Source organism: Salvelinus fontinalis, chromosome 11 (assembly GCF_029448725.1).
Source record: "Salvelinus fontinalis isolate EN_2023a chromosome 11, ASM2944872v1, whole genome shotgun sequence".
NCBI classification, from domain to species: Eukaryota; Metazoa; Chordata; class Actinopteri; order Salmoniformes; family Salmonidae; genus Salvelinus; species Salvelinus fontinalis.
The window spans coordinates 44,525,639-44,547,574 of record NC_074675.1 but is presented as its reverse complement, the minus strand read 5'-3'; the positions used below and the strand labels follow the sequence as shown (position 1 = coordinate 44,547,574).

General features: G+C 41.8%; 3 protein-coding genes and 2 non-coding genes across 9 annotated transcripts in view; 4 read left to right on the top strand and 1 right to left on the bottom strand.

Moving 5' to 3' along the window:
* Positions 1-227: 227 nt before the first annotated feature.
* On the bottom strand, positions 228-3,534 carry LOC129865784 (tripartite motif-containing protein 16-like). Of its 2 annotated transcripts, XM_055938798.1 has the most exons (7): positions 3,448-3,534; positions 2,697-3,326; positions 2,456-2,551; positions 1,957-2,247; positions 1,616-1,775; positions 1,435-1,494; positions 228-1,320 (listed from the first exon to the last, which is right to left on the bottom strand). In XM_055938798.1, the coding sequence occupies exons 2-7, from the start codon at positions 3,285-3,287 to the stop codon at positions 791-793; spliced, it is 1,728 nt and encodes a 575-aa protein (XP_055794773.1). In that variant the 5' UTR covers positions 3,288-3,326; positions 3,448-3,534; the 3' UTR covers positions 228-790. The 2 variants fall into 2 exon arrangements, with proteins under 2 accessions (XP_055794773.1, XP_055794774.1); XM_055938799.1 differs by having other exon boundaries at positions 2,014-2,247; positions 2,697-3,531.
* A 28-nt stretch (positions 3,535-3,562) lies between these two features.
* Positions 3,563-11,158, top strand: LOC129865783 (HAUS augmin-like complex subunit 6). Of its 4 annotated transcripts, none has more exons than XM_055938796.1 (16): positions 3,564-4,021; positions 4,221-4,316; positions 4,405-4,483; positions 4,599-4,731; positions 6,174-6,318; positions 6,647-6,709; positions 6,854-6,908; positions 7,018-7,191; positions 7,478-7,677; positions 7,898-8,027; positions 8,147-8,249; positions 8,344-8,422; positions 8,749-8,839; positions 9,035-9,121; positions 9,906-10,038; positions 10,140-11,158. In XM_055938796.1, the coding sequence occupies exons 1-16, from the start codon at positions 3,894-3,896 to the stop codon at positions 10,904-10,906; spliced, it is 2,463 nt and encodes an 820-aa protein (XP_055794771.1). In that variant the 5' UTR covers positions 3,564-3,893; the 3' UTR covers positions 10,907-11,158. The 4 variants fall into 4 exon arrangements, with proteins under 4 accessions (XP_055794772.1, XP_055794771.1, XP_055794769.1 ...); XM_055938794.1 differs by having other exon boundaries at positions 8,692-8,839; XM_055938795.1 differs by having other exon boundaries at positions 3,565-4,021; positions 8,707-8,839.
* LOC129866115 (small Cajal body-specific RNA 8) lies at positions 8,492-8,622 on the top strand. The gene has a single exon (XR_008761473.1). It is a non-coding gene; the product is annotated as a small Cajal body-specific RNA 8 (non-coding RNA).
* LOC129866116 (small Cajal body-specific RNA 8) lies at positions 9,136-9,266 on the top strand. The gene has a single exon (XR_008761474.1). It is a non-coding gene; the product is annotated as a small Cajal body-specific RNA 8 (non-coding RNA).
* A 3,191-nt stretch (positions 11,159-14,349) lies between the features above and the next one.
* Positions 14,350-21,936, top strand: part of LOC129865782 (DENN domain-containing protein 4C-like) — a 59,491-nt gene continuing 51,904 nt past the window's right edge. Inside the window, exon 1 of the mRNA XM_055938793.1 lies at positions 14,350-14,832. The gene's annotated coding sequence lies outside the window, so the exon portion shown is untranslated. The remainder of the gene's footprint in view (positions 14,833-21,936) is intronic.

The following is a 21,936-nucleotide window of genomic DNA, read 5'->3' as shown; positions in this document are numbered from 1 at the left end:
TTGACTATTGTAAGCTGAGAAATCTGTCTGTTTCATTTAAACCAGAATCTTACAAACTCTGGGTTGCAGACTGAGTAGGTTAATTGAAGTTTATGAACATTGATAACAAATATCTCATAACAATAATATAATCTGCTAAATGAAATGTAAATATGACACCAACGACTGATTGTCACAAGAGCATTAGGAGGCTCTGAAGGTTTAAGAAGTAATACACTAATCAGGTGTTCAACAAATACACAGTTTATTTATCAGTTTGCATTTGCTTCAGCATTGTCAATATTGAGTTAATAAGGGCTCAGTAAACTACTTACTTCAGTTGATTGAAAAACTATTGGTATAATATGGACCTCGAGGGGACCTGTAACATGATGCAACATGAGTTCTAGGACACATACAAATTGAATATACCATCAACAACAAAAAAACGCAGACTGCAATATATGCACAGTAGCCTACATAAAAATTGCTGACATAGAATACGCAATAACACACAGACATGTCAAGTTCAGAGATCATTCTGAAAACAATGTATTGCCTGCCCTAATACATACTGTCAGAAGTAAAATCTCACTAGTGATATGGATTGTCTGACTAACACAGACATTAGATTAACTCGACTACTTGATTTTAAACATCCTACAATTTGGGGAAAATAACCTCAAATTCTATCTAGACTACAGAGAGCTCAATCTGTGAGAGTCAATCCTCTGAGGTTCATAGAAGGAAAGTTTTATATCTGATAAACAACTCACAGAATAGTAGGGTAAAGCATCACTGACATAGGTCTCTAGTCTAACTCACATAACTCAGCTGTGGTCTTAAAGCAATGAAGCCAGAACCCAGGATAGAGGGGCTGCGTGAATCTGGTCTGGACACTGTGGAGGAGGGTCATTGTGTCAGAGACACTGTAGAAGGACAGAGTGCCCGCCTGGTGATCCAGGTACACTCCTACTCTGGAGGACTGAGGGCGTGCCACTTCAGTCTTTACATTATTATGTCGGAAAAAGTAACCATTACTACAGCACTCTAAACTCCAGGACTTGTCATTGTGTCCAAATTGACAATCATCCGCAGGCCCAGATCGGCTGATGTCTTTATACGAAACGCCTGCATAAATCTTCCACCCACTCCACTCCACCTCCCAGTAACAGCGCCCAGACAGACCTTCCCTGCACAGCACCTGACACAATTGAGTGAATCTGTCTGGACGACTGGGGTAGGAGTAGCCTTTGCGCTTCAGTTTCACCTTTCTGTTCCGCTCAGACAGAAAGAGTTGTCTGTATAACGTGTTTGGGTCCAGGGTGAGCTGACATGAATCTGAGGGAAGAGAAATTAAGAAAAAAAGATATGATATGAGTCCCCCTCTTTACTTGCATCTCAGGGTTTGTGGTGAGTATCATTGAAAAGACAACTGTTAGCAATTGGACTCACATTGTAAGAAGTCGGCTCTGGTCTTGGGCTCGGGTGGGTGTAGAACATCCACTAGATTCACTGAAACGCACATTCACACACAGTGAAAGAGTGTTAGGATTAGACAATATAATGCAGTGTAGGCTAGAACTTCAATGTCATCAAAGTATGCAGATGGAACAGATGGTACTTTCTAACCTACCTCTGGTGGAGATTCTGCACCATTCTCTCTTCAAGATGCCCTCCAGTTTCTCTCTCAGGTTAGACACAGCCTCACTCACATCCTCAAAGTACTGAAGAGGACGGACATCGATGGTGGGCAAGTCTGAAAATACACTGGGACTGGCGAGAGACTGATAACTCTGCAGAGAGAGAATTTATTTGTATGGATGTTTGACAGTCAATCTTCTGTGTGTGAACTAACAAATTCCTAAAATTAAGCACTTTGCTACTCTACGAGAGACATAAGTCTAAGTTTGCTAGCTATATAAATAACATAATACTCACTACTTTAGCTAGCTACAAAGGCTTTGGTAAACCCACCCCAGAATAACGAGTTCCTTTTGCAATAACAGACGGATGGTCACTCAGTGAAGCTACCTCCAGGAAATGGATGTGATCCTCTGTGTGTGTCAGCTTCTCCAGCTCAATCTCTCTCCTCTTCAGCTCAGTGATCTCCTGCTCCAAACGCTCCATGAGGGCTTCAGCTTGACTCACAGCTGAATTCTCCTGGGCTACGATCAGCTCCTTCATCTCCGAGCGCCTTCTCTCAATGTAGTCAATTAACTCTGTAAAGATCCTCTCACTTTCTTCCACTGCTGCCTGTGCAGAGCGCTGTTAAAACACAAATGTAGACAAGAGATGGCTTTATGTTAAAAAGTCTATTATCTTTCTCTGACTTGGAGCCTCAGAAGATTGCTATATCATATCGTTGTGGTTCCTGAGATATCAAACGCTTCTCCAGGCGGTTTGGGATCATATAATCTGCCCAACACGACTGCAACAAAGATGACATGGTTAATCTCCTCTGGTCAATACTCACGCTGAGAGACTCCACAGCCTGTTGCAGTTCCTTCAACTCTTTCTCCCTCTCCTGGACTCTCTGGTTGACCTTCTGCTGACTCGTCCCTATCTGCTTCTGTGGACAAAAAAACACTTTATTGAGCTACATGGCAGTGATGCGATTTGACAATGCAAATCTGTCTCATATGCCTATCTACATGTGATGTTTTTTTGCTATGTTGTTTTGATCACAATAACTTAAGATTAGCTCTGATTCTCACCTGTTTCTCAGTCTTTTCTGCAGTGATTGAGACTGTATCATGGCCTTTATGTTCATCCATGGTACACAGATAACAGATACACTGCTGATCGGTCCGGCAGAAAATCTCCATCAGTTTGTCATGATGAGAGCAGATATTGTCCTGTAATTGTGTGGTGGCTTTGACCAGCTTGTGCTTCATCAAAGGAGCTACATTATAGTGAGGCTGGAGATGAGTCTCGCAGTAAGAGGCTAGACACACCAGACATGACTTGAGAGCTTTCTGCTTTCTCCCATTGCAGAAATCACATTCCACATCTCCAGGTCCAGCAAAGCACAGAGCAGGAGAAGTAGCCTGGAGCCCTGTCTTCTTCATGTTCCCGACCACCATGGCTAGCAGGCTATTCTTCATCAGAGCAGGCCTTGGAGAGAAGGTCTGTCTACACTGGGGACAGCTGTAGACACCCGTTGGGTCATCCTTATCCCAGGAGTCCTCAATACAGTTGCTACAGTAACTGTGTCCACAGTTGATAGTGACCGGCTCTTTCAGTAAATCCAGGCAGATAGAGCAGCAGAACTGGCCCTGGTCCAGGAGAACTCCCTGCTCAGCCATTTCACCGATCACTCACAAAGACACACCCCGGTAGCAATGCTACATACAAACAAAACGTGAATTAATGAATTAATCTAGACAGCTAGACGTTTAAAATATATCACCAGTTGAACTAGTCTAATTCCAATTCAATAATACACATTTTACCAGTCGTGATTACCAATTCAAGATATGACAATTCAAATGTGGTTATTATTGTTGAATCGACTAGCAGCGAAGGATCAATCCGAGATCTGGAGGGGACAAAATTATGCGCAACACAGGAAGTATGCATATCAGCATCCGGCTAATTATTTTCTTCTTGAAATATTTGGCGGTTTGAAGAAGACATTCATCGAAGTTGGCATGCGTAATATCGAGTAACTACATATGTATGGTGTACATGCTTTAATTTTTACGGCAATTGTATTTGTATCATTTGTTGAAATTCGACGACGGTAACGTTAGTTACTATCGCTAGCTATGTTCGCTTTCTGCCCAACTAACGTTAACTAGCTAGACAATTTAGTTAGCTACCGTTAATTTAGTTGCATCGTATGTTTCAGTCTTCTGCTAGCTAGCAGTTAGATAACTTTTAGATCTTAAAACTGTCAGCTTGCTGGAAGAATGTCGACTCTTCAGAGAACGAACGGCAAATATCTGTGGTGGTCTCTTGTGGGTCTTGGATTTCAACCCGAAGTCGCAGCATCATCAGGAGCCAGCAAAGCCAATGTCAAACACATGATTCTTGGACCGTAAGTATTGTTGTGGTAACAGCTAACGTTAACAGTTACCGTTGACAGTATCAACATCAGTTTTGCAACCCTGTTTCAATCCAGTGAGACAAACTGGCGATGTCATGACAATGAAAATAAAATAATAGGCAGAGGTAGAACGACTCCATTCTCTCAGGTCAGTCAAAAGCCTGTTTTGACACCAGTTTTTCACCAACAGCAATATGTTTGACAAACCAAACAAGGACGCATTCTACATAGTTACCCATTTCCTGTTAGAAAAACTCAACCCTGCACGCTTCCACGATGCATACAGGTATGAGGATAGTCCCATTCACGGCTTGTTTCTCTAAAGACATTTGTCATTTTTTGCAATCATGTAAAATGCTGGGTCTTGTATGCAGGCATTGCTGGCCAGTGTTGGACCACAAAGCAGATGCCGAATTCCGTAAGGTGACCTGTGCTTGGCTGCGAGATCTAATGGTAAGGATTTGACATGTCTTCTTTCAGATGTACACGATTTGACCTACTTGTTGCAGCAGACGCATACTGTCTGGTCAACAGGTCTAAAGTGTTTGAACTTGATCTGTGCTTTCAGGATGAGCAGGGGAGCACAGTTCCCAAAGTGGTGGCGTCACTATTCCTCTCGCCTGGTGGACCCAAGTTCGTCAACCTTATGCTCCATCTAGCCAATCATGTCATGTTGCATGAGATGAAGACATTTTCAACAGGTAGTAAGACCTATACAGTGCATTCAGAAAGTATTCAGACCTTGACTTTTCCACATTTTGTTATGTTACAGCCTTATTCTAAAATGGATTAAATTGTTTTTCCCCCTCAAGCTACACACAATAACCTGTTTTTGCTTTGTCATTATGGGGCTATCAAATTTACACTGAGATTAGCCCAAGGTTTGGACTTCTTATGCTGCTTTCACACAAGCAGATTTTGATCTTTTTCAGAGCTAATCTGATTGGTCGAAAGACCAATTAGTGAAAAAAATGGCAGAATTGGACTGCCTGTCTAAACGCAGGTAGCCTAGTGGTTAGAGCGTTGGGTCAGTAACCGAAAGGTTGCAAGATCGAATCCCCGAGCTGACAAGGTAAAAAATCTGTCCTTCTGCCCCTGAACAAGGCAGTTACCAAATTAAGAATTTGTTCTTAACTGACTTGCCTAGTTAAATAAAGTTAAAATAAAAAGGCAGAATTGGATTTTCATCTGCCTGTGAATTGCAACTGTTTGTCAATAACCAGGTCCCATCTAACCTTTCTATGCACATAAAGTGCATGTCACGACAGGCCTGATGGAAACAGCTTATTTGTTGGGTAACTTTCCAAATGTCGACAAAACAAAATATGCTAGAAGGTGGGGTGTTTGTCTATAAGATTATGTGAGAAATGGCGGTGGAAATGCTTTTATGCACAAATATTGGTATAATAACCATTATATTGAGGGAAACTTGGAGTCACGCGATGACATGCTGTGTGGTCCTCCCACTACGAGTCGAAGACATGCAGTTTATTAGGCTACAGATTAAATAAATCATGAGCTTCACAGGGTGGTGAAAGTGCAATGTGATGAGCGTGATGCTGCTTTCCAATAAATATCCAGGGTCTTATTCTGGTGACATGATGATCGATGCTTGGCTGCTGTTTGACAAATTACATAATCTTGCTCTTTTGTCCATAAGTCTCATGTAGACTATACCCGCATTGTATATGCAAGCTATTGGTTAGAGCATACGTGCCATTAACAGTGGGCATATTCACTATATAATGCACTTTTTTTGTGTGACAAACTCATCAGAGTTAAATGTGAAGCAAACCAATTTAACTTGTTTTTTTTGTTGGTACATGGGGATTTAACTGATAAGTTATTTTATGTGCACTACGTCATCACGCACAGACTTTAAATTATTATTTTTTTATCCTCGAGGTACTTTTGATGGAAACATCTCGTGTGAAAATTGCCATTTTTTACAATAATCACTTTGTCAACAATTGGATGGAAACCTAGCTAGTGGGTATGTTCAGTCAGCCCAATTCTGATATCAGATGAGCCCTGTAAAAAAATAAAACTAATGTGAAAAGGTCTGTGATTGGTCAAAGACCGATTTAGTGAAAGAATATATCAGAATTGGGCTACCTGTGTGAACGCAGCCAATGTGTGTTAGATGGCACGTGGGTCCCAGAGGCAGCGGCAGCCCCTGCCTCTTCTGTGGAAATGGCGCTGAAGCGGTTTCAGCTGATCAAGACCAGATTCCTGAGAGGAGCTGTGGAACAGGACCGGATGCTGCAGGAGTACCAGAGACAGGCCCAGTAAGTCATGGCAACTACACAAACCACAGGCATTGAATGTGTTTTTGTAGATACACTGATGTTTACAATGACTAGAAAAGTGTCATTTATGTTGACACCAATTGGTTGGATAAAAAAAAATGTCATTGGTTAGGTGTGTCGTGATTCTGGCTAATTAGCACAGGTGCAAATGATGAGCAGGTAATCATTAAGGCGCCCTCTTAAAACCAGGTGGTCACAGAGGTTTGGAGTTTGTATGCCCGGAGGTGAATGTCTTGCCTTTGCCAGTCAACTGTTGTTTCTTTTCAAATGTGCCTTGTTTTGCCATTCTACATCTGTTCTCTTGTAGGTCAAGAGTGAAGTCTTTGAGAGATTGGAGGGCTGAAGATGCAAAGTATGATGATTTGCACAAGTATGTATGAGTCTCCATCTACCCTTTTTGAAGTATTTTTGGGGGGCTGTAGTTGAGATATAAAACTTTTTTGTATCAAACATTACACACCAAGTGCTAATAATCAATGGCAGCTGGTAAAATAAATGTATTTCCCCTGCCCAGGCGTCACAAGAAAGTTGAACAGGAGGGAACCCCTCAAGCTGACAAGATTCAGAAGGTTTTCATTTTATAAATTACTTATAGTTTGTATAACATGACTAGAAATGGACATTCATAACATTTCTATCTGCAATAGTCTGACCGTTTCACCTCTGAACACACCTCAGGTTCGCTCCTTGTGGTCGTCCATGGACGGAGTGCTGTCCACCCTGGAGGAGGCGCGGCGGGTGGTGGAGAGTGTCATCAGGGGAGATGTGGACCAGTACACCCTGGATGGGACGGACCTTGCCCTCAAAATCCCCCGGGTTCTGCTAGAGCGGATAGAGCAGTTATCCCACCTGGTGAGATGCGCAAAAATGCCTTTTTAGCTTAGCGGGTGATGGTGCATTTGGAATCTAGTCCTTATGTCAGCGCAATGTTTCCCAAACCTCTCAAGTAACCCCAGCTGTTCCACATGTTTGATATGTTCCAGAGCTAGCACAACCGATGAAACTAATGAATGGTGATTAGTTAACTGATTGAATCAGGTATGCTAGTACTGGAAATACTACAAATAAGTGGAACTTTCTGAGTGCTGTGGGTACTGCTCTAGTGTTTATCACTAAGTAAGTTCTGTGTGTTCGCCAGTCGAGTGTGGGCGGTGTTTACGAGGCAGGCCAGCTGAACATCCTCCGTATGCTGGAGCTGCTCCACCAGGCTCTGGTCCTCCTAGGGGAGGAAAGGACCCGGGTGGCAGGACACACCCCCATCGCCCAGCTCCACCCCTTGCACCTGCAGGAGAGGAACCTACAGATGGCCCGCGCCATTGAGGATCTCCGAGTCATGAGGTGGGCTACAAACTGCTATCGCAGAGGCTTGCTTGTTGGGGAACTGCTACCCAGTTTATGTAATACTGTTTGAATTGCGTAGCAGCATTTAACATGTTTGTAATTCGTTGTCTTTTAACACAAGACGACAGCAATTTTAAATCCGTCTTGGACAGTATTAATAGCTATTTTAAACTGTCAAGCTCTGTTCTCTCTGGCATCACTGTCTTTCTCTTACCAGGAAGAGGATTTCAAAGGAAGAAATTCCAGAGGTGAAGAGACTCATCAGAAAGTTGGAGGCGGAGTGGGAGCGGAAGTGGGCGGACTGTTTGAAACGCACGCCGCTGACCTCGTTCCTCAACGAGGATCCTGTAAGTGCCTTTTCTAGTTTGACGTGGATGTATTAAATGGCTTTGTCCAGCAACAGCCCCTACTCCCTAGGCCAGGGCTATTCAAATCTGACTGAGGGGTGTACTCTCTATCCCTTTAGGCCCTGGATTTTCTGTTCCCCATGGCTCCTCTGTCCTTTGAGCCGGCCACCGACGCCAGCTTCAAATCCAGCATCTTCTCTCAGTATCCGGCCAAGCTACCCAGTGAGTAAAACAAAACATTTCCACTTCTAAGTTGCTTTTATTGTTTAACTGAATATTTTAACAAGTGGTACCTTGTGGTGATTTCATAACTTAGAATTTCCTGAGGAGAAGCCTGTGGCGACTGACTCTGTTCCAATGGAGACCGTTACCACAGTGGATTATACCCTCAAAAGGTATATTAAAACTCTTCTTGCCTTGCATTCATTGCTAATGGGCAACTAATATTCTGAATACTCCGTTGTTGGGAGGCAGATACCTGGTCAGTCCTGAGCTGTGCTCTGTCCGTCACAAGCCCTCCCTATAGCATACGTGCTCTCTGATGACCGGGGCGAGTTGAATGAAATCGCAACGGACAGATACGGAGCAGACAACCGTTATCCAGTCTTGTTTTTTCTAACCATATCTCCAACATCATTTGATCCACAGAATGTCTTTATAACAGGTCTCTTTTTGACAGCCTTTGCCCTCCAGCTGTTGAGATGATTTCATATCTTCCTAGTGTGGACATTTTCCCACTGACTCCCCTCCCTGCACTTCGTGAATCTCCTCTGGCTGTCCCTGCCAAAGCTCCCTCACCAAGCCACCTGCCGGTAGGTGATGTGCAACAAACATCCTAATTGGCTTTAAAAATATATATTTTAAGGCTTTGTTTTAGCTAATTCAATGTTATAAATCTTTTTTAGATTTAAAGGCTTTTGGCCTTTTATTCACCCCTGAATACCAAAATATGTCCATAATTTATGTACATGTTTAATCAACTTTGTGACCATTCTGTTTCCTTATAGGCCAGTGTAAGGAAGACTCCTCGTGTGTTTGCGGTGAAGAAAAAGGCTCAGATCCTTGACTCTGAGTTTGACAACTTAGCAAATCGGGTACAGTTTCCATATGGGAGGCAGATATCTGGTCAGTCCTGAGCTGTGCTCTGACTGTCGCTAGCTCTCCTTATAGCATACCTGCTCTCTGATGACCGGGGCGAGTTGAGTGAAATCGCAACGGACAGATACGGAGCAGACAATCCATACCTGCATCGGGTTGGAACTGGTTCTGGGAACAGAGGAGAATGTATAATTCAGTGAAGTTAGGATGCTAATAATGGCCTAAACCATTCCAATTCAAATGTCATGATGCTCAGCGCTTCAAGCCAAGCCCCCTCAATGTTCACCCCTCTTTCACTCTATCCACACCCGTCAAATCTGTCACATCACGCGCCTGCACTTAACTGTCCATCAAGCATGTAAACAACTAGCTTACATGTTCCATAGCAAGCTGCTCATCATTGGATGAGCTTGGATTATTTTGGGATTAATTCTCATTGGACTTTTCAATTCATGAAATATGGGCCTATTTCATTTTTGAAAAATTGCTAATTGGTGGAGTTAATGATTTGGCTAAATGTAAAAACTGCTAATTTTAAATGGTAAAAAATAACTATTTGAAGCATTACTTTTTTGGGGTTTGAACTGGTGCAGAACTGTATAATGCTAGTCGGAACACTGGAACGGAACTAAATAAATAGGGGTTCTGCTCGGCACGAGTGGAACATTTCTGTTCTAACCTCTGATCTGCGTATGACTGGTATTGTCTGTACCATGTTGCTTAACATGCCATGCATGCATGGAGCATTTTCAATTCCTTACTGTTTGTGTGCGTTTTTAGTTTGCGGAGGCTGTGACCACCAGCCCTGGCAACATAAGTTTACGAGGACTTGAGCTGGGAGACCTACTCCATACTCTTGGCGAAGACCCTTTCTCCACCAGGAAGCAGATTCCACGTACCCCAGAGAGTTTGAGTGAGTATTGGACCTTTATTTGATGTAATTTGAAGGGCAGAATGCTCTTCAATTTTGACTTTTGTTGGCCAGAGGAGCAATTCTTTCATTCCCCCCCTCAGTTTTGGATGTGAAGAGTTCCTGGCGAAGGGCAGTGAAGGAAGGCAGGCCTTTTGAGCCTCCCCTGTCTGCTACGTTTGACTGCGACAACATTCTCGGGTGCCTCATGCCCCTCAGCGAGGTACATGAGGCCTCCCTTGGCCATGACTTTACCTCCCTGAACACAAGTCTGAATCCCACCAACGGGTGCAGTACTGCAGCCCCCCAGCAGGCTTCCCTCATGTCCACCCTGTCCTGGGACTCCTCCAATATGGAGGCCCTCAATAGCCTGAGCAACAGCGACGTGGTCCAGTTCAGCATCAACCAAGAGGTGTTCCCCGAGCAGTTCAGTATAGATCAGGAGACACTTCCTGAGCTGCCGGGCAACGACAGCAGCCTCCTGACCTCCATTAACTCCATGGACATATCCAACACCGAGGAGGAAGAGCTGCTCCTCCCCCACATCCCATATCTCCTCACCACAGAGACTGAGCCAGCCCTGCTGGACGCACGCAGGCGTTTGGACAACATCCAGCAGGCTTTTGGAGAGGCCTCCTTCATGGACCACCGCCAGGGGGCGCCAGAGCCCTCTCCCTCACAGCATGACAAGAAGAGCCTGGACACTAGTGACTGGCTGATGGCAGCAACACTGGAGACTGCAGCCACAGTGGAAGTGACAGACAAGGTCTTTTCCCTGGATCTGGACACTCTAGAGAGCCCCTCACCGCCAAGAACAGGGCAGTATAACCTCCCGCAATTGTTCACATTCTCCCCCATAGATGACCTGTAGTGTCACCACATTTATATATTTTCTGAGCAGTCTTCTAGTTTCTTACTTTTTCACAATTAAGGTTAACTAATTTCAATGCACATGCAATTAAAATATTTGTACATATCTGTGCCAATCTAACATGGTCTGTTTTTCCTATAGAAACAAGTTAAATATTATTTTTAATGTCTAAAATGACATATGATGGGTGAGAATAAACAAACATGAATTGTATATTGTTAAATGAATTAAATTCTTACCAATGTCAATCAGGGTTAAATATTTTTGGGATTCAGTTCCTGGGCTTGTAAAGGCCTTGTTTACACTTGCATGGCGTTATTGGGGGTTCAATCATCTAAACTACACTGATGCGCTGTCTGCCTGGTACAGTTGAAACCAGGATTAGTCATTGAAGAGCACACCTCTTCAGTATGCCAGTGAGCATAGTGTTAAGTACAACATAAGTTGTTTTTTGGGGGATATCTGTACTTCTGAATTTTTATTTTGGACTACTTTTATGTTACTACATTCCTAAAGAAATGTACTTTTTACTCCATACATTGTCCCTGACACCCAAAGGTACGTGTTACATTTTGAATGCTTAGCAGGACAGGAAAATGGTATAATTCACAAAAGAACATCCTTGGTCATCCCTACTGACTCAGATCTGGTGGACCTACCAAACACACATGCTTTGTTTTTAAATTATGTTGGGCTGTGCCCCTGACTATCTGTAAATTTAAGAACACAAGAAAATTGTGCAGTCTGCTTTGCTTAATACACAACAGAAATATAAACATGTAAGGTGTTGGTTTCATGAGCTGAAATAGATCACATACATTTTCCATATGCACAAAAAACATTTCTGTCATTGTGTACAAATTTGTGTAACCGGGATGTGAGCAGTTCATTGCCAAGATTATCCATCCACCTGACAGGTGTGGCATCTCAAGAAGCTGATTAAACAGCATGATCATCACATAGGTGTACCTTGTGCTGGGGACAATAAATGGACACTAAAAGGAGCAGTTTGGTCAAAACACAATGCCACAGATGTCTCATGTTTTGAGGGAGGGTACAATTGGCATGCTGACTGCAGGAATGTCCACCAGAACTGTTGCCAGAGAATTTAATGTTAAATTCTCGAACCTTAAGCCTCCAATGTCATTTTAGAGAATTTGTCAGTATGTCCAATCGGCCTCACAACCACAGACCACATGTAACCACACCAGCCCAGGACCTCCACGTCCGGCTTTTTCACCTGCGGGATTGTCTGACCAGCCACACGGACAGGTGATGAAACTATGGGTTTGCACAATTGAAGAATTCCTGCACAAACTGTCTGAAGCTGTCTCAGGAAAACACTCATCTGCGTGCTAGTCGCCCTCACCAGGGTCTTGACCTGACTACAGTTCGGTGTCATAACTGACTTCAGTGGGCAAATGCTCACCTTCGATGGAGAAGTGTGTTTACAGATGAATCCTGGTTTCAACTACCGGGAAGATGGTGTGGGCGAGCAATTTGCTGGTGTCAAAGATGTCAACATTTTTGGGTGTGTCAGCTCAGGCATTTTACTAGCAATGCAGTTTGTGGCACAGTATTCCCTAAAATAAGACTATACTCTCGTGCCCCATGGTAGCAGTGGGGATATGGGCAGGCATAAGCCATGGACAACGAACGCAATTGCATTTTATAGAGATCCTGAGGCCCAGTGTCGTGCTGTTCAGCCTCGTATCGCAAGGATCTGTACACAATTCCTGAAAGCTGAAGATGTCCCAGTTTTTCCATGGCCTGCATACTCACCAGACATGTCACACATTGCACATGTTTGGGATGCTCTTGGTTGACGTGTACAACAGCGCATTGCAGTTCCTGCCAATTTAACAGCAACTTCGCACAGCCATTGAAGAGGAGTGGGACAACATTCCACCAGCCACAATCAACAGCCTGATTAACACTATGCAAAGGAGATGTATCCTGCTGCATGAGGCAAATGGTGGTCACACCAGATACTGACTGGTTTACTGATCCACGCCCCTACTTTGTTGTTGAGGTGTCTGTGAACAAGTCTTGTTCTACAAGAGATCTGTATTCCCAGTCAAGTGAAATAGATTAGGGCCTAATGAATTTATTTTAATTGACTGATTTCCTTACAGTTCATATAACTCAGTAAAACCTTTGAAATTGTTGCATGTTGCATATATTTTTGTTCAGTATATAAGGAATTTGAAATACATATTTTGACACTTAAATATATTTGAGCAATTACATATTTAAAACCAAATACTACTTGAGTGAAATCAAAAAGTATTTTACTGGATAACTTTGTTTTCATTTTCTGTTAAGGTATCTTAACAGAAAGATTGGGTATTCCCCACTGAATTCAGTTGCGTGGCAGAACTGCAGTCAGGTCAAAACCCTGGCGAGGACGACGACCACCAAGCAGATGAGCTTCCAGTTGGAGGTACTGCCAAATTCTCTAAAATGCGGCTTATGTTAGAGAAATTAACATTAAATTCTCTGGCAATAGCTCTGGTGGACATTCCTGCAGTCAGCATGCCAATTGCACGCTCCCTCAACTTGAGACATCTGTGACGGTGTTTGACGACAGCTGCCCATTTTAGCGTGGCCTTTTATTGTCTCCAGCACAAGGTGCACCTGTGTAATGATTGTGCTGTTTAATCATCTTCTTAATATGCCCCCTGTCAGTTGGATGATTTTCTTCGCAAAGGAGAAATGCTCACTAACAGGGATATAAACAAATGTGTGTCCAAAATGTGAGAGAAATTAGCTTTTTGTGCGTATGGAACATTTCTGGATCTCTTATTTCAGCTCATGTTTATATGTTTGTTCAGTATAATTCAGTCCCATTTTTCTAGCGTTTGGGGAATGTATAAAAGTGAAATATTTCAGCTTCTTAAGCGTTTAAGGGTCTCATCAGTAAGAACATTTAGTCATGGGAAACTATACGTTATCCAGAATAATCATTGGATTGTTTTGGGATTAATTCTCATTTGACTTTTCAATTCATGAAATATGGGCCTATTTCATTTTTGAAAAATTGCTTATTTATGCAGTAGACCTAGTATTGGCTATATAACACCCAAACTGACTAAGGGAGCTTGTAGATAAAATATACTGTCACTAAATAAATAAAAATTCAACACCTGTTGAATTTACAGCCTACAATATTCTGGTGTCAAGACATCATGCATTACATTTCACATGGGGGTAGGGGCATAGGCTTTACATGGTCAAGCCGAAATCTGCAGTGACCAAACAGTAAATGCGCCTCCGCAGAAGTCAAAGAAAACATACTTTTTGCGCTTCGTGGAGCAGAGATGAGCTGTTGTGAAGGAAGTTGTCAAGGAAGTGAGTTTGTGTTTGTATAGGACCTCCCGCCCCCACCTACCGTCAACCAATCATGTCAATGCAGCTGTACAGAGCCCTCCGCATTGTTACACAATTTGATAGGCGCACGGCGATGCGGTACAGAGCTTGATTTGGCCGCTGGAGGCTCCGCGATTGCGTCACACCCGCCATACGAAGCCTCCGACCACATTTTCAGATTAAGCATAAACTGGCTTCAAGAGGCGGTTGGAAAAAGGCGGAGAGGGTTTGTCATCTGAGTGCCAGTCACTATCCCCTGGGCGGTTTCATTCTGTCTCATGCAGCAGTGTAAAAAAAATAAAAAATTGCTCACCAAAGTGTGACCAAACGCAAACATGGCGACTGCGTGCACCGACAGCTACCGATAAGAGTGTCGTGAACAAGCTATACCTCAGCGAACAAGTGTGACAAAGTTTCCAAGGATTATCGAAGTGCGCTCACTTTGTGCCTTCAGTGGTGGTTTTGTAATCTAAAACCGGATCGGAATAACTCGAGCGGGTGAAAACTGCAAATTGCCTACATGTCAAAATTGTCTCTTGTAGTGTTGTAAACAGCTGGTAAGTATTACAGCACTGCCTGCCTATTCTGGCTAGGGAGCTAAAGCAAGTTTGTTTTTGTTAGGGTTCTATGCGCTTTAACTTTGTATCAATAAACGTACTTTAGGATGCAGTTTAACGGTATGCAATGTTTCAAACATTTAAATTGCAATCCTTTGCGTGAATGTATTGCTAGAGCCCGGTGTCTGCGTAATTTTTTTTTTTTTTACTGCGCAACAGACGGACTGTCTCTTATTGAGAATGAAATGCTTTGTTTTCAGTGATCAAATGTTGACCTACTTTTATAATAAAGCCATAGGCTACGATGCAACAGTTGGAACGTAACACTTCCCCCGCCCCCTCTAGGCCCCTTATACTGTGAGAGATGGGTTCTCCTGTAGGCCTTGGGTGTGTCAACACTCAGGTAGTCCATTGTCAGGCAAAACCATTGTCTTTTGAAATATCTGCCTCGCTTTCCCAGCAAAAAAAGTCTTAAGATCAATTCCAACAATATACTATCAAATGAAACAACCACCACTCATACTATAACTTTTTTTTGTTTTTTTACTAGAACATTTAATTGTTGTTTTTCACAAATGCCATTCTCCACAGGAAAATATACGTTTCATGTAGTAATGGGCCTAAAAAAATAAACATGCAGAGAGCACTTGTAGTAGCCTAGTAATTCCAAAACAATTATCTACTACATGTCATTCAAAGTGTGGACCTCAGTTTAGGCTAAGCCTAAGTGGACTTTTGTTACTGAATTTGCAATGTCCGTCTGCATTCGTGTGACACTGACTAAGTTGAGTAAGAATTAAATGTCTGTCAATGACGCTCTGTAACCTACAGGTTCCTGCAAGCCAAGGTGCTCACATACAGTATATGTTGCTCAGCACTTGACTGATTGCCAGTAAGCAACTGAGGCGCTGCAGTGACAAACAGAATGTGTCATTCCTTCCTCCCTAACCTCTATGCGGGCTTCCATGTGTGTCTGCCATGGCAACCTGAGGGCCAAAACTGTGGGCATATTTAAGAGATCTTGATACACCTTTTTAGCTTTGCTTTTCCTTAGGGTGCTTTGTTAGTCTTTCTGTTTTTAGTTTTTATCCTCTTGTTTTGTAGTACATATTTTCAGTTTTTATTTTCATAGTTAAAAAATATATATATAATTCTGTGAAGAAAATTGCGTTGCATTCATCTCTAAAATGTGCTGTATATGTAAAGCTTGATTTGATGGCATCTCTGTGCCAGTCGTCTACGGCATTAGTCCCAGCAGGGCAAGGAATGGTATTTCCCCACAGGTACTGTAGCCACATTTTGGTTTCCATTAGGGTAGCAATGCGTTTGTGCTAAAAGAAAGTCTCACCCTCTAAATCAGGGATGGGCAACTTTGATGCAGGTGAAAAAAAATCTGAACTCATTATGAGGTGCCACAATGGCTCGCGGGTCTGCGTACCCACATCCATACCCACTCATGCAGTCAGAGCAGGCCCTAACCTTTTGGGGCCCTAAGTGTAATTTTGTTTTATAATTAATTTCCTGTAATTTTACACATTTTGCCATGGGCATAGATAAAATGTTGCAGTTTTAAAGCAAGTTTGCTACAATTTTACACTATTCCATGGGTGGAGAGATTTTGCTATTATATAAGGGGGGTAATTGATTCGGGGTTGCAGGCGGAACTGCCAGTTGCCCATCCCTGCTCTATATGCTACCAAATTTAATGGGTTAATTGGTGCTGCATTGCCAAAATGTTGATTTTATGTTAAATTATTAACACATGAAATTGTTGGGACCATATGTGAAGTGTGACTTTATTTTTCTACAGTTTATTCTTTGTTAGTCAGCGCCTCTACAAACATTTTGGGCTGTGTGTCAGCTCAGGCATTTTACTAGCAATGCAGTTTGTGGCACAGTATTCCCTAAAATAAGACTATACTCTCGTGAGGAGGAACATAATCTGACTTGTCTCTGTGCATTAGAAACAATGAATTACACAATCTATTCAGATTTCTATCTTGAATATTGTTTCAGGCCAACCGCTATTGTTGGAATGCAATGAAATGCTGCGCTCTAGCAAGTGGTGCCATAGTACTTACTAGTGTGTCTGTTGTGAGAACTTATGACTGAGTAAGTTTTGGCACATTCAATGTTATGCCATGACTAACTGGGTCATGGCCCCAGTTGGGTGTGTCTTCATGCATACTGTACCAGTCAAAAGTTTGGACACACCTACTCATTCAAGGGTTTTTCTTTATTTTTTTTACTATTTTCTACATTGTAGAAATACGTGAAGACAGAACTATGAAATAACACACATGGAATCATGTAGTAACCAAAAAAAGTGTTAAACTAATCAAAATATATTTTATATGTGACATTCTTCAAAGTAGCCACCCTTTGCCTTGATGACAGCTTTGCACACTCTTGGCATTCTCTCAACCAGCTTCATGAGGTAGCTGTGTCCAGACTTGACTGACACTAGGTAAATTAGATATTTCAACTAGGTGCCAGGACATCTGTGTCAGGTGACAGGGGAAAATAAGGAAGCAGTCTGGCAAGGGAACAACAACGAACAGGGCTCAAACATAGAGATAGATAGAGGACTCTACTGCCAAAAAGCCTGTGTTAGCATGGGCAACACCATTGAGAACTTTAACCATTTTTTTAGTAGTCAATTGGGTGGGACTTCCGATGGGTAAAGAAAGGATCACATAATTCCATCCAGGTCATCAGGAGTGTTCAGCCAATGAATTATACTCTTGAGCAAACATTCCATAACTGCATGTGGCAGTAAATTGCCAACTGTGGCTTTGGTACCTGTTCATACAACACACTCCAGGGGGCAGTACACAGTCTTAGTTTGTTTACCAATTCATAGAAGAAGAAAATTGACTACTTCAAAATGGAGCTGGCCTCAATGGCACTGCCCATCCTCTGACAAATACAATGTTGAAAAAGTAATAATTCATTTGTGCAGCATGTACTTAGGTAGGCCTTTTCCTGCAAAAAATAAATATGATACCATTTATATGCTCCACTTCCGCATGCTGTTTAGGTGCGTCTCAGATGTGCCACAGAGGAAATTGATATTGTGGTTCGTTCTGTGTGACGCAGAGGAGAATTAGAATATGGCTTCAGTCTCTTAATTGAGTTATAGCAATAGTTCATATGAGAGAATTTAGTTTGGCCAAGTAGAGTTAGAATTCATTGGTATTCTAGTGCTCACAACAAAGCTTTATGTTTTGCCATTTTAACTTTTTTTTTAAATGGCCTTGTTTTCTAAATACTGTATTTTAATTTAGTCCTACTCTTAGTTTGAAGATTTTGCATCCCAATACTCATGTTTCTATAGACCATAATAGGCCTCAATTCACCTGAAGCCACAGTGCAGTATTGACACTAGCACATGCCTTCAGTTTTCTAAATAAGACGTGCACATCACACACAATCAGGAAGTCGTTTATAAATGGAGATAGGCCTACTCTTCCAACTTTGCAAAGGATCATTGAAAGAATCCATTCTTTGGTGTCTTCTCAGGTGACGTATTAATTTCCTCTGACTCGGATGTCTCTGCAATCTTTTTGTTCTGAACTTTCAATGGATCTGGGTGCTTCGTCTGTCATTGTAGTTAGTTAGGGCAGTGAGTGTTTCCCCTCTCCCTCCACTTCCCTGTGGAAACAATGCTTTTTGTCTGGCCGCCCGTCACGCTTGAGGAAGGAGGCAGTGAGTCTTGACGTTTCAGCTGAGCTTTCCTTCACTCTTCAGCTTCCTCTGTGTGATTCTAACCCGCTGCATTTCACCTGTTAATGAGTACCCCACAGTATTATAATGGCACCAGAGCTATGCAATTATAAATATTGTAATTAAGCCTTTTTCAAGTATATTTTAGCCTTTTGAAAACTCATTCTCTCCCATTTTTCTCTCCCTGTTTCCTGCTTATAGTCATCATAAGCAGGTAGCCTAGTGGTTAGTGTTGGGCCAGTAACTGAAAGGTTGGTGGATTGAATCGCCGAACTGATAAGGTAAAAATCTGTCATTCTGCCCCTGAACAAGGCAATTAACCCACTGTTCCTAGGCTGTCATTGAAAATAAGAATTGTTCTTATTAACTGACTTGCCAAGTAAAATAAAGGTTAAACAAAAATACGTCAGACAGATGATCAAGAGTGTTTGTTAGCCTTGTATTTATTCTGTATCTCCTACAGCCAACACTACACTCATGGGCAGAAGACAACATCACGCCTCGCAGTGCAAACATTTTATCAGGCTTGTATATAAAGCATGTCTTTTGTTGGATATGTAGGCGGTCTGAATTCTTTGACATTAAGTGCATTATAAACACCAACGCAACAGTACTATAATTCATAGTGCCCGACTTTCAGATGGTAACAAAGCCATCTTCGAATTGAACACTGACACAGAGAACCTGCTTTTAGTTGCTGTCTGATGAGTGAAAAGAGGGGAAGAAAGACGAGTGAACATTTTGTCAGGTTGTATTGACATCTCTCTTTACAAGACTCTTTAGAGATGGCGTTCTACGTACATCATTGTTGTCATCCAGAGTTATTTATTTTCCAAGTTATAGTAGACTATATTTTACATACAGGAGCGTTTTAAAGGACCAAAGAGCTTGGTCTGCGCAGTTTTTTTCATTTTTGCCATGGATAACAATATTGCAATACTGGTATTGTCCCGACTTTAGTGTTACAGTGCCTTCAGAAAGTATTCGTACCCCTTGACGTATTCCACATTTTGTTGTTACAGCCGTAATTCAAAATGGATAAAAGATATATATATATTCTCATCTACACACAAATACCCCATAATGACCAAGTGAAAACATGTTTTTAGAATTTTTTTCAAATGTATTGAAAATGAAATACAGAAATATCTAATTTACATAAGTGTTCACACCACTGAGTCAGTACTTTGTATAAGCCCATTTTGGCAGCGATTTACAGATGTGAGTCTTTCTAGGTAAGCCTCTAAGAGCTTGCCACACCTATATTGTGTGACATTTGCCCATTACTCTCTTCAAAATTCTTCAAGCTCTGTCATATTGGTTGTTGATAATTGCTAGACAACAATGTTTTGGTTTTGCCATAGATTTTCAAGTAGTCTTAAGTCAACTGTAACTTGACCACTCAGGAACATTCACTGTCTTCTGTATCACATTTCCAGTGTAGATCTGGTCCAATGTTTTACATTATTGTCCTGCTGAAAGGTGAATTAATTTCCCAGTGTCTGGTGGAAAGCCAATTTGAACCAGGTTTTCCTCTAGGATTTTGTCTGTGCTTAGCATTCTTTTTTTATCCTGAAAAACTCCCCAGTCCTTAACAATTACAAGCATACCCATAACATGATGCAGCCACCACTATGCTTGAAAATATGGAGAGTGGTACTCCGTAATGTCTTGTATTGGATTTGCCCCAAACAACTTTGTCCTGAATACAAAGTGTTAATTGCTTTGCCACATTTTGTGCAGTATTACTTTAGTGCCTTGTTGCAAACAGGATGCATGTTTTTTTGGGAATATTTTGTACAGTCTTCCTTTTCACTCTCAATTAGGTTAGTATTGTAGAGTAACTACAATGTTGTTGATCCATCCTCAGTTTTCTCCTATCACAGCCATTTAAACTCCAACTGTTTGAAAGTCACCATTGGTCTCATGGTGAAATCCCTGAGCAGTTTACTTCCTCTGCGGCAACTGAGTTAGGAAGGGTGCCTGCATCTTTGTAGTGTTTGGGTGTATTGATACACCATCCAAAGTGTAATTAATAACTTCACCATGATCAAAGGGATATTCAATGTCAGCTTTTTTTTTCTTTTTCTTTTCTTCTACCCAGATACACCAATAGGTGCCCTTTGCGAGGCATTTGAAAACCTCCCAGGTCTTTGGGGTTGAATTTTGGTTTGAAATTCACTGCTCGACTGAGGGACCTTACAATTATCTGTATGTGTTGGGTACAGAGAGGAGGTAGTCATTAAAACATCCTGTTAAACATGTATTGCACACACAGTGAATCCATGCAAATTAGTATGTGACTTGTTAAGCAAATTTTTATTCCTGAATGTATTTAGGCTTGCCATAAAGGGGTAGAATACTTATTACTTCAAGACATTTCAGCTTTTAATGTTTAATTAATTAAATTCCACTTTGACCTTATAGGGTATTGTGTGTAGTCCAGTGACTAAAAAGCTAATTTGAATCGATGGTAAATTCAGGATGTAAAACAACAAAATGGGGAAAAAGTCAAGGGGTGTGAATACTTTCTGAAGGCACTGTAAACACACTGGTGTCATTCAAAAGGACCCACAAATGACCCTCATAACCTCATACAGTCAGTGAACCAACCCCGTGTCGGTATTAGGCCCTTTGCCTCCAACTAGTAGAGTTGAATAAAAATGGACACTGCCTGCATGACTACCAGCCAATGGAAAAAGGTGACAAGGGGGCACTCCACCTGGGAAAGCCACAAATATGCATTGGGATATTGTGTTCTTGCGTACATTTGAAATCGGAAGTTTACATACAGTTAGGTTGGAGTCATTAACCTGTTTTTCAACCACTCCACAAATTTCTTGTTAACAAGCTATAGTTTTGGCAAGTCAGTTAGGACATCTACTTTGTGCATGACACAAGTAATTTTTCAAACAATTGTTTACAGATTATTTCCCTTATAATTCACAGTATCACAATTCCAGTGGGTCAGAAGTTTACATACATTAAGTTGACTGTGCCTTTAAACAGCTTGGAAAATTACAGAAAATTATGTCATGGTGTTAGAAGCTTCTGATCGGCTAATTGACATAATTTGAGTCAATTGGAGGTGTACCTGTGGATGTATTTCAAGGCCTACCTTCAAAATTAGTTCCTCTTTGCTTGACATCATGGGAAAATCAAAAGAAATCAGCCAAGACCTCAGAAAAAACATTGTAGACGTCCACAAGTCTGGTTCATCCTTGGGAGCAATTTCCAAACGCCTGAAGGTACCACATTCATCTGTACAAACAATAGTACGAAAGTATAAACACCATGGGACCACGCAGCCGTCATATCGCTCAGGAAGGAGAAGCATTCTGTCTCCTAGAGATGAACGTACTTTGGTGCGAAAAGTGC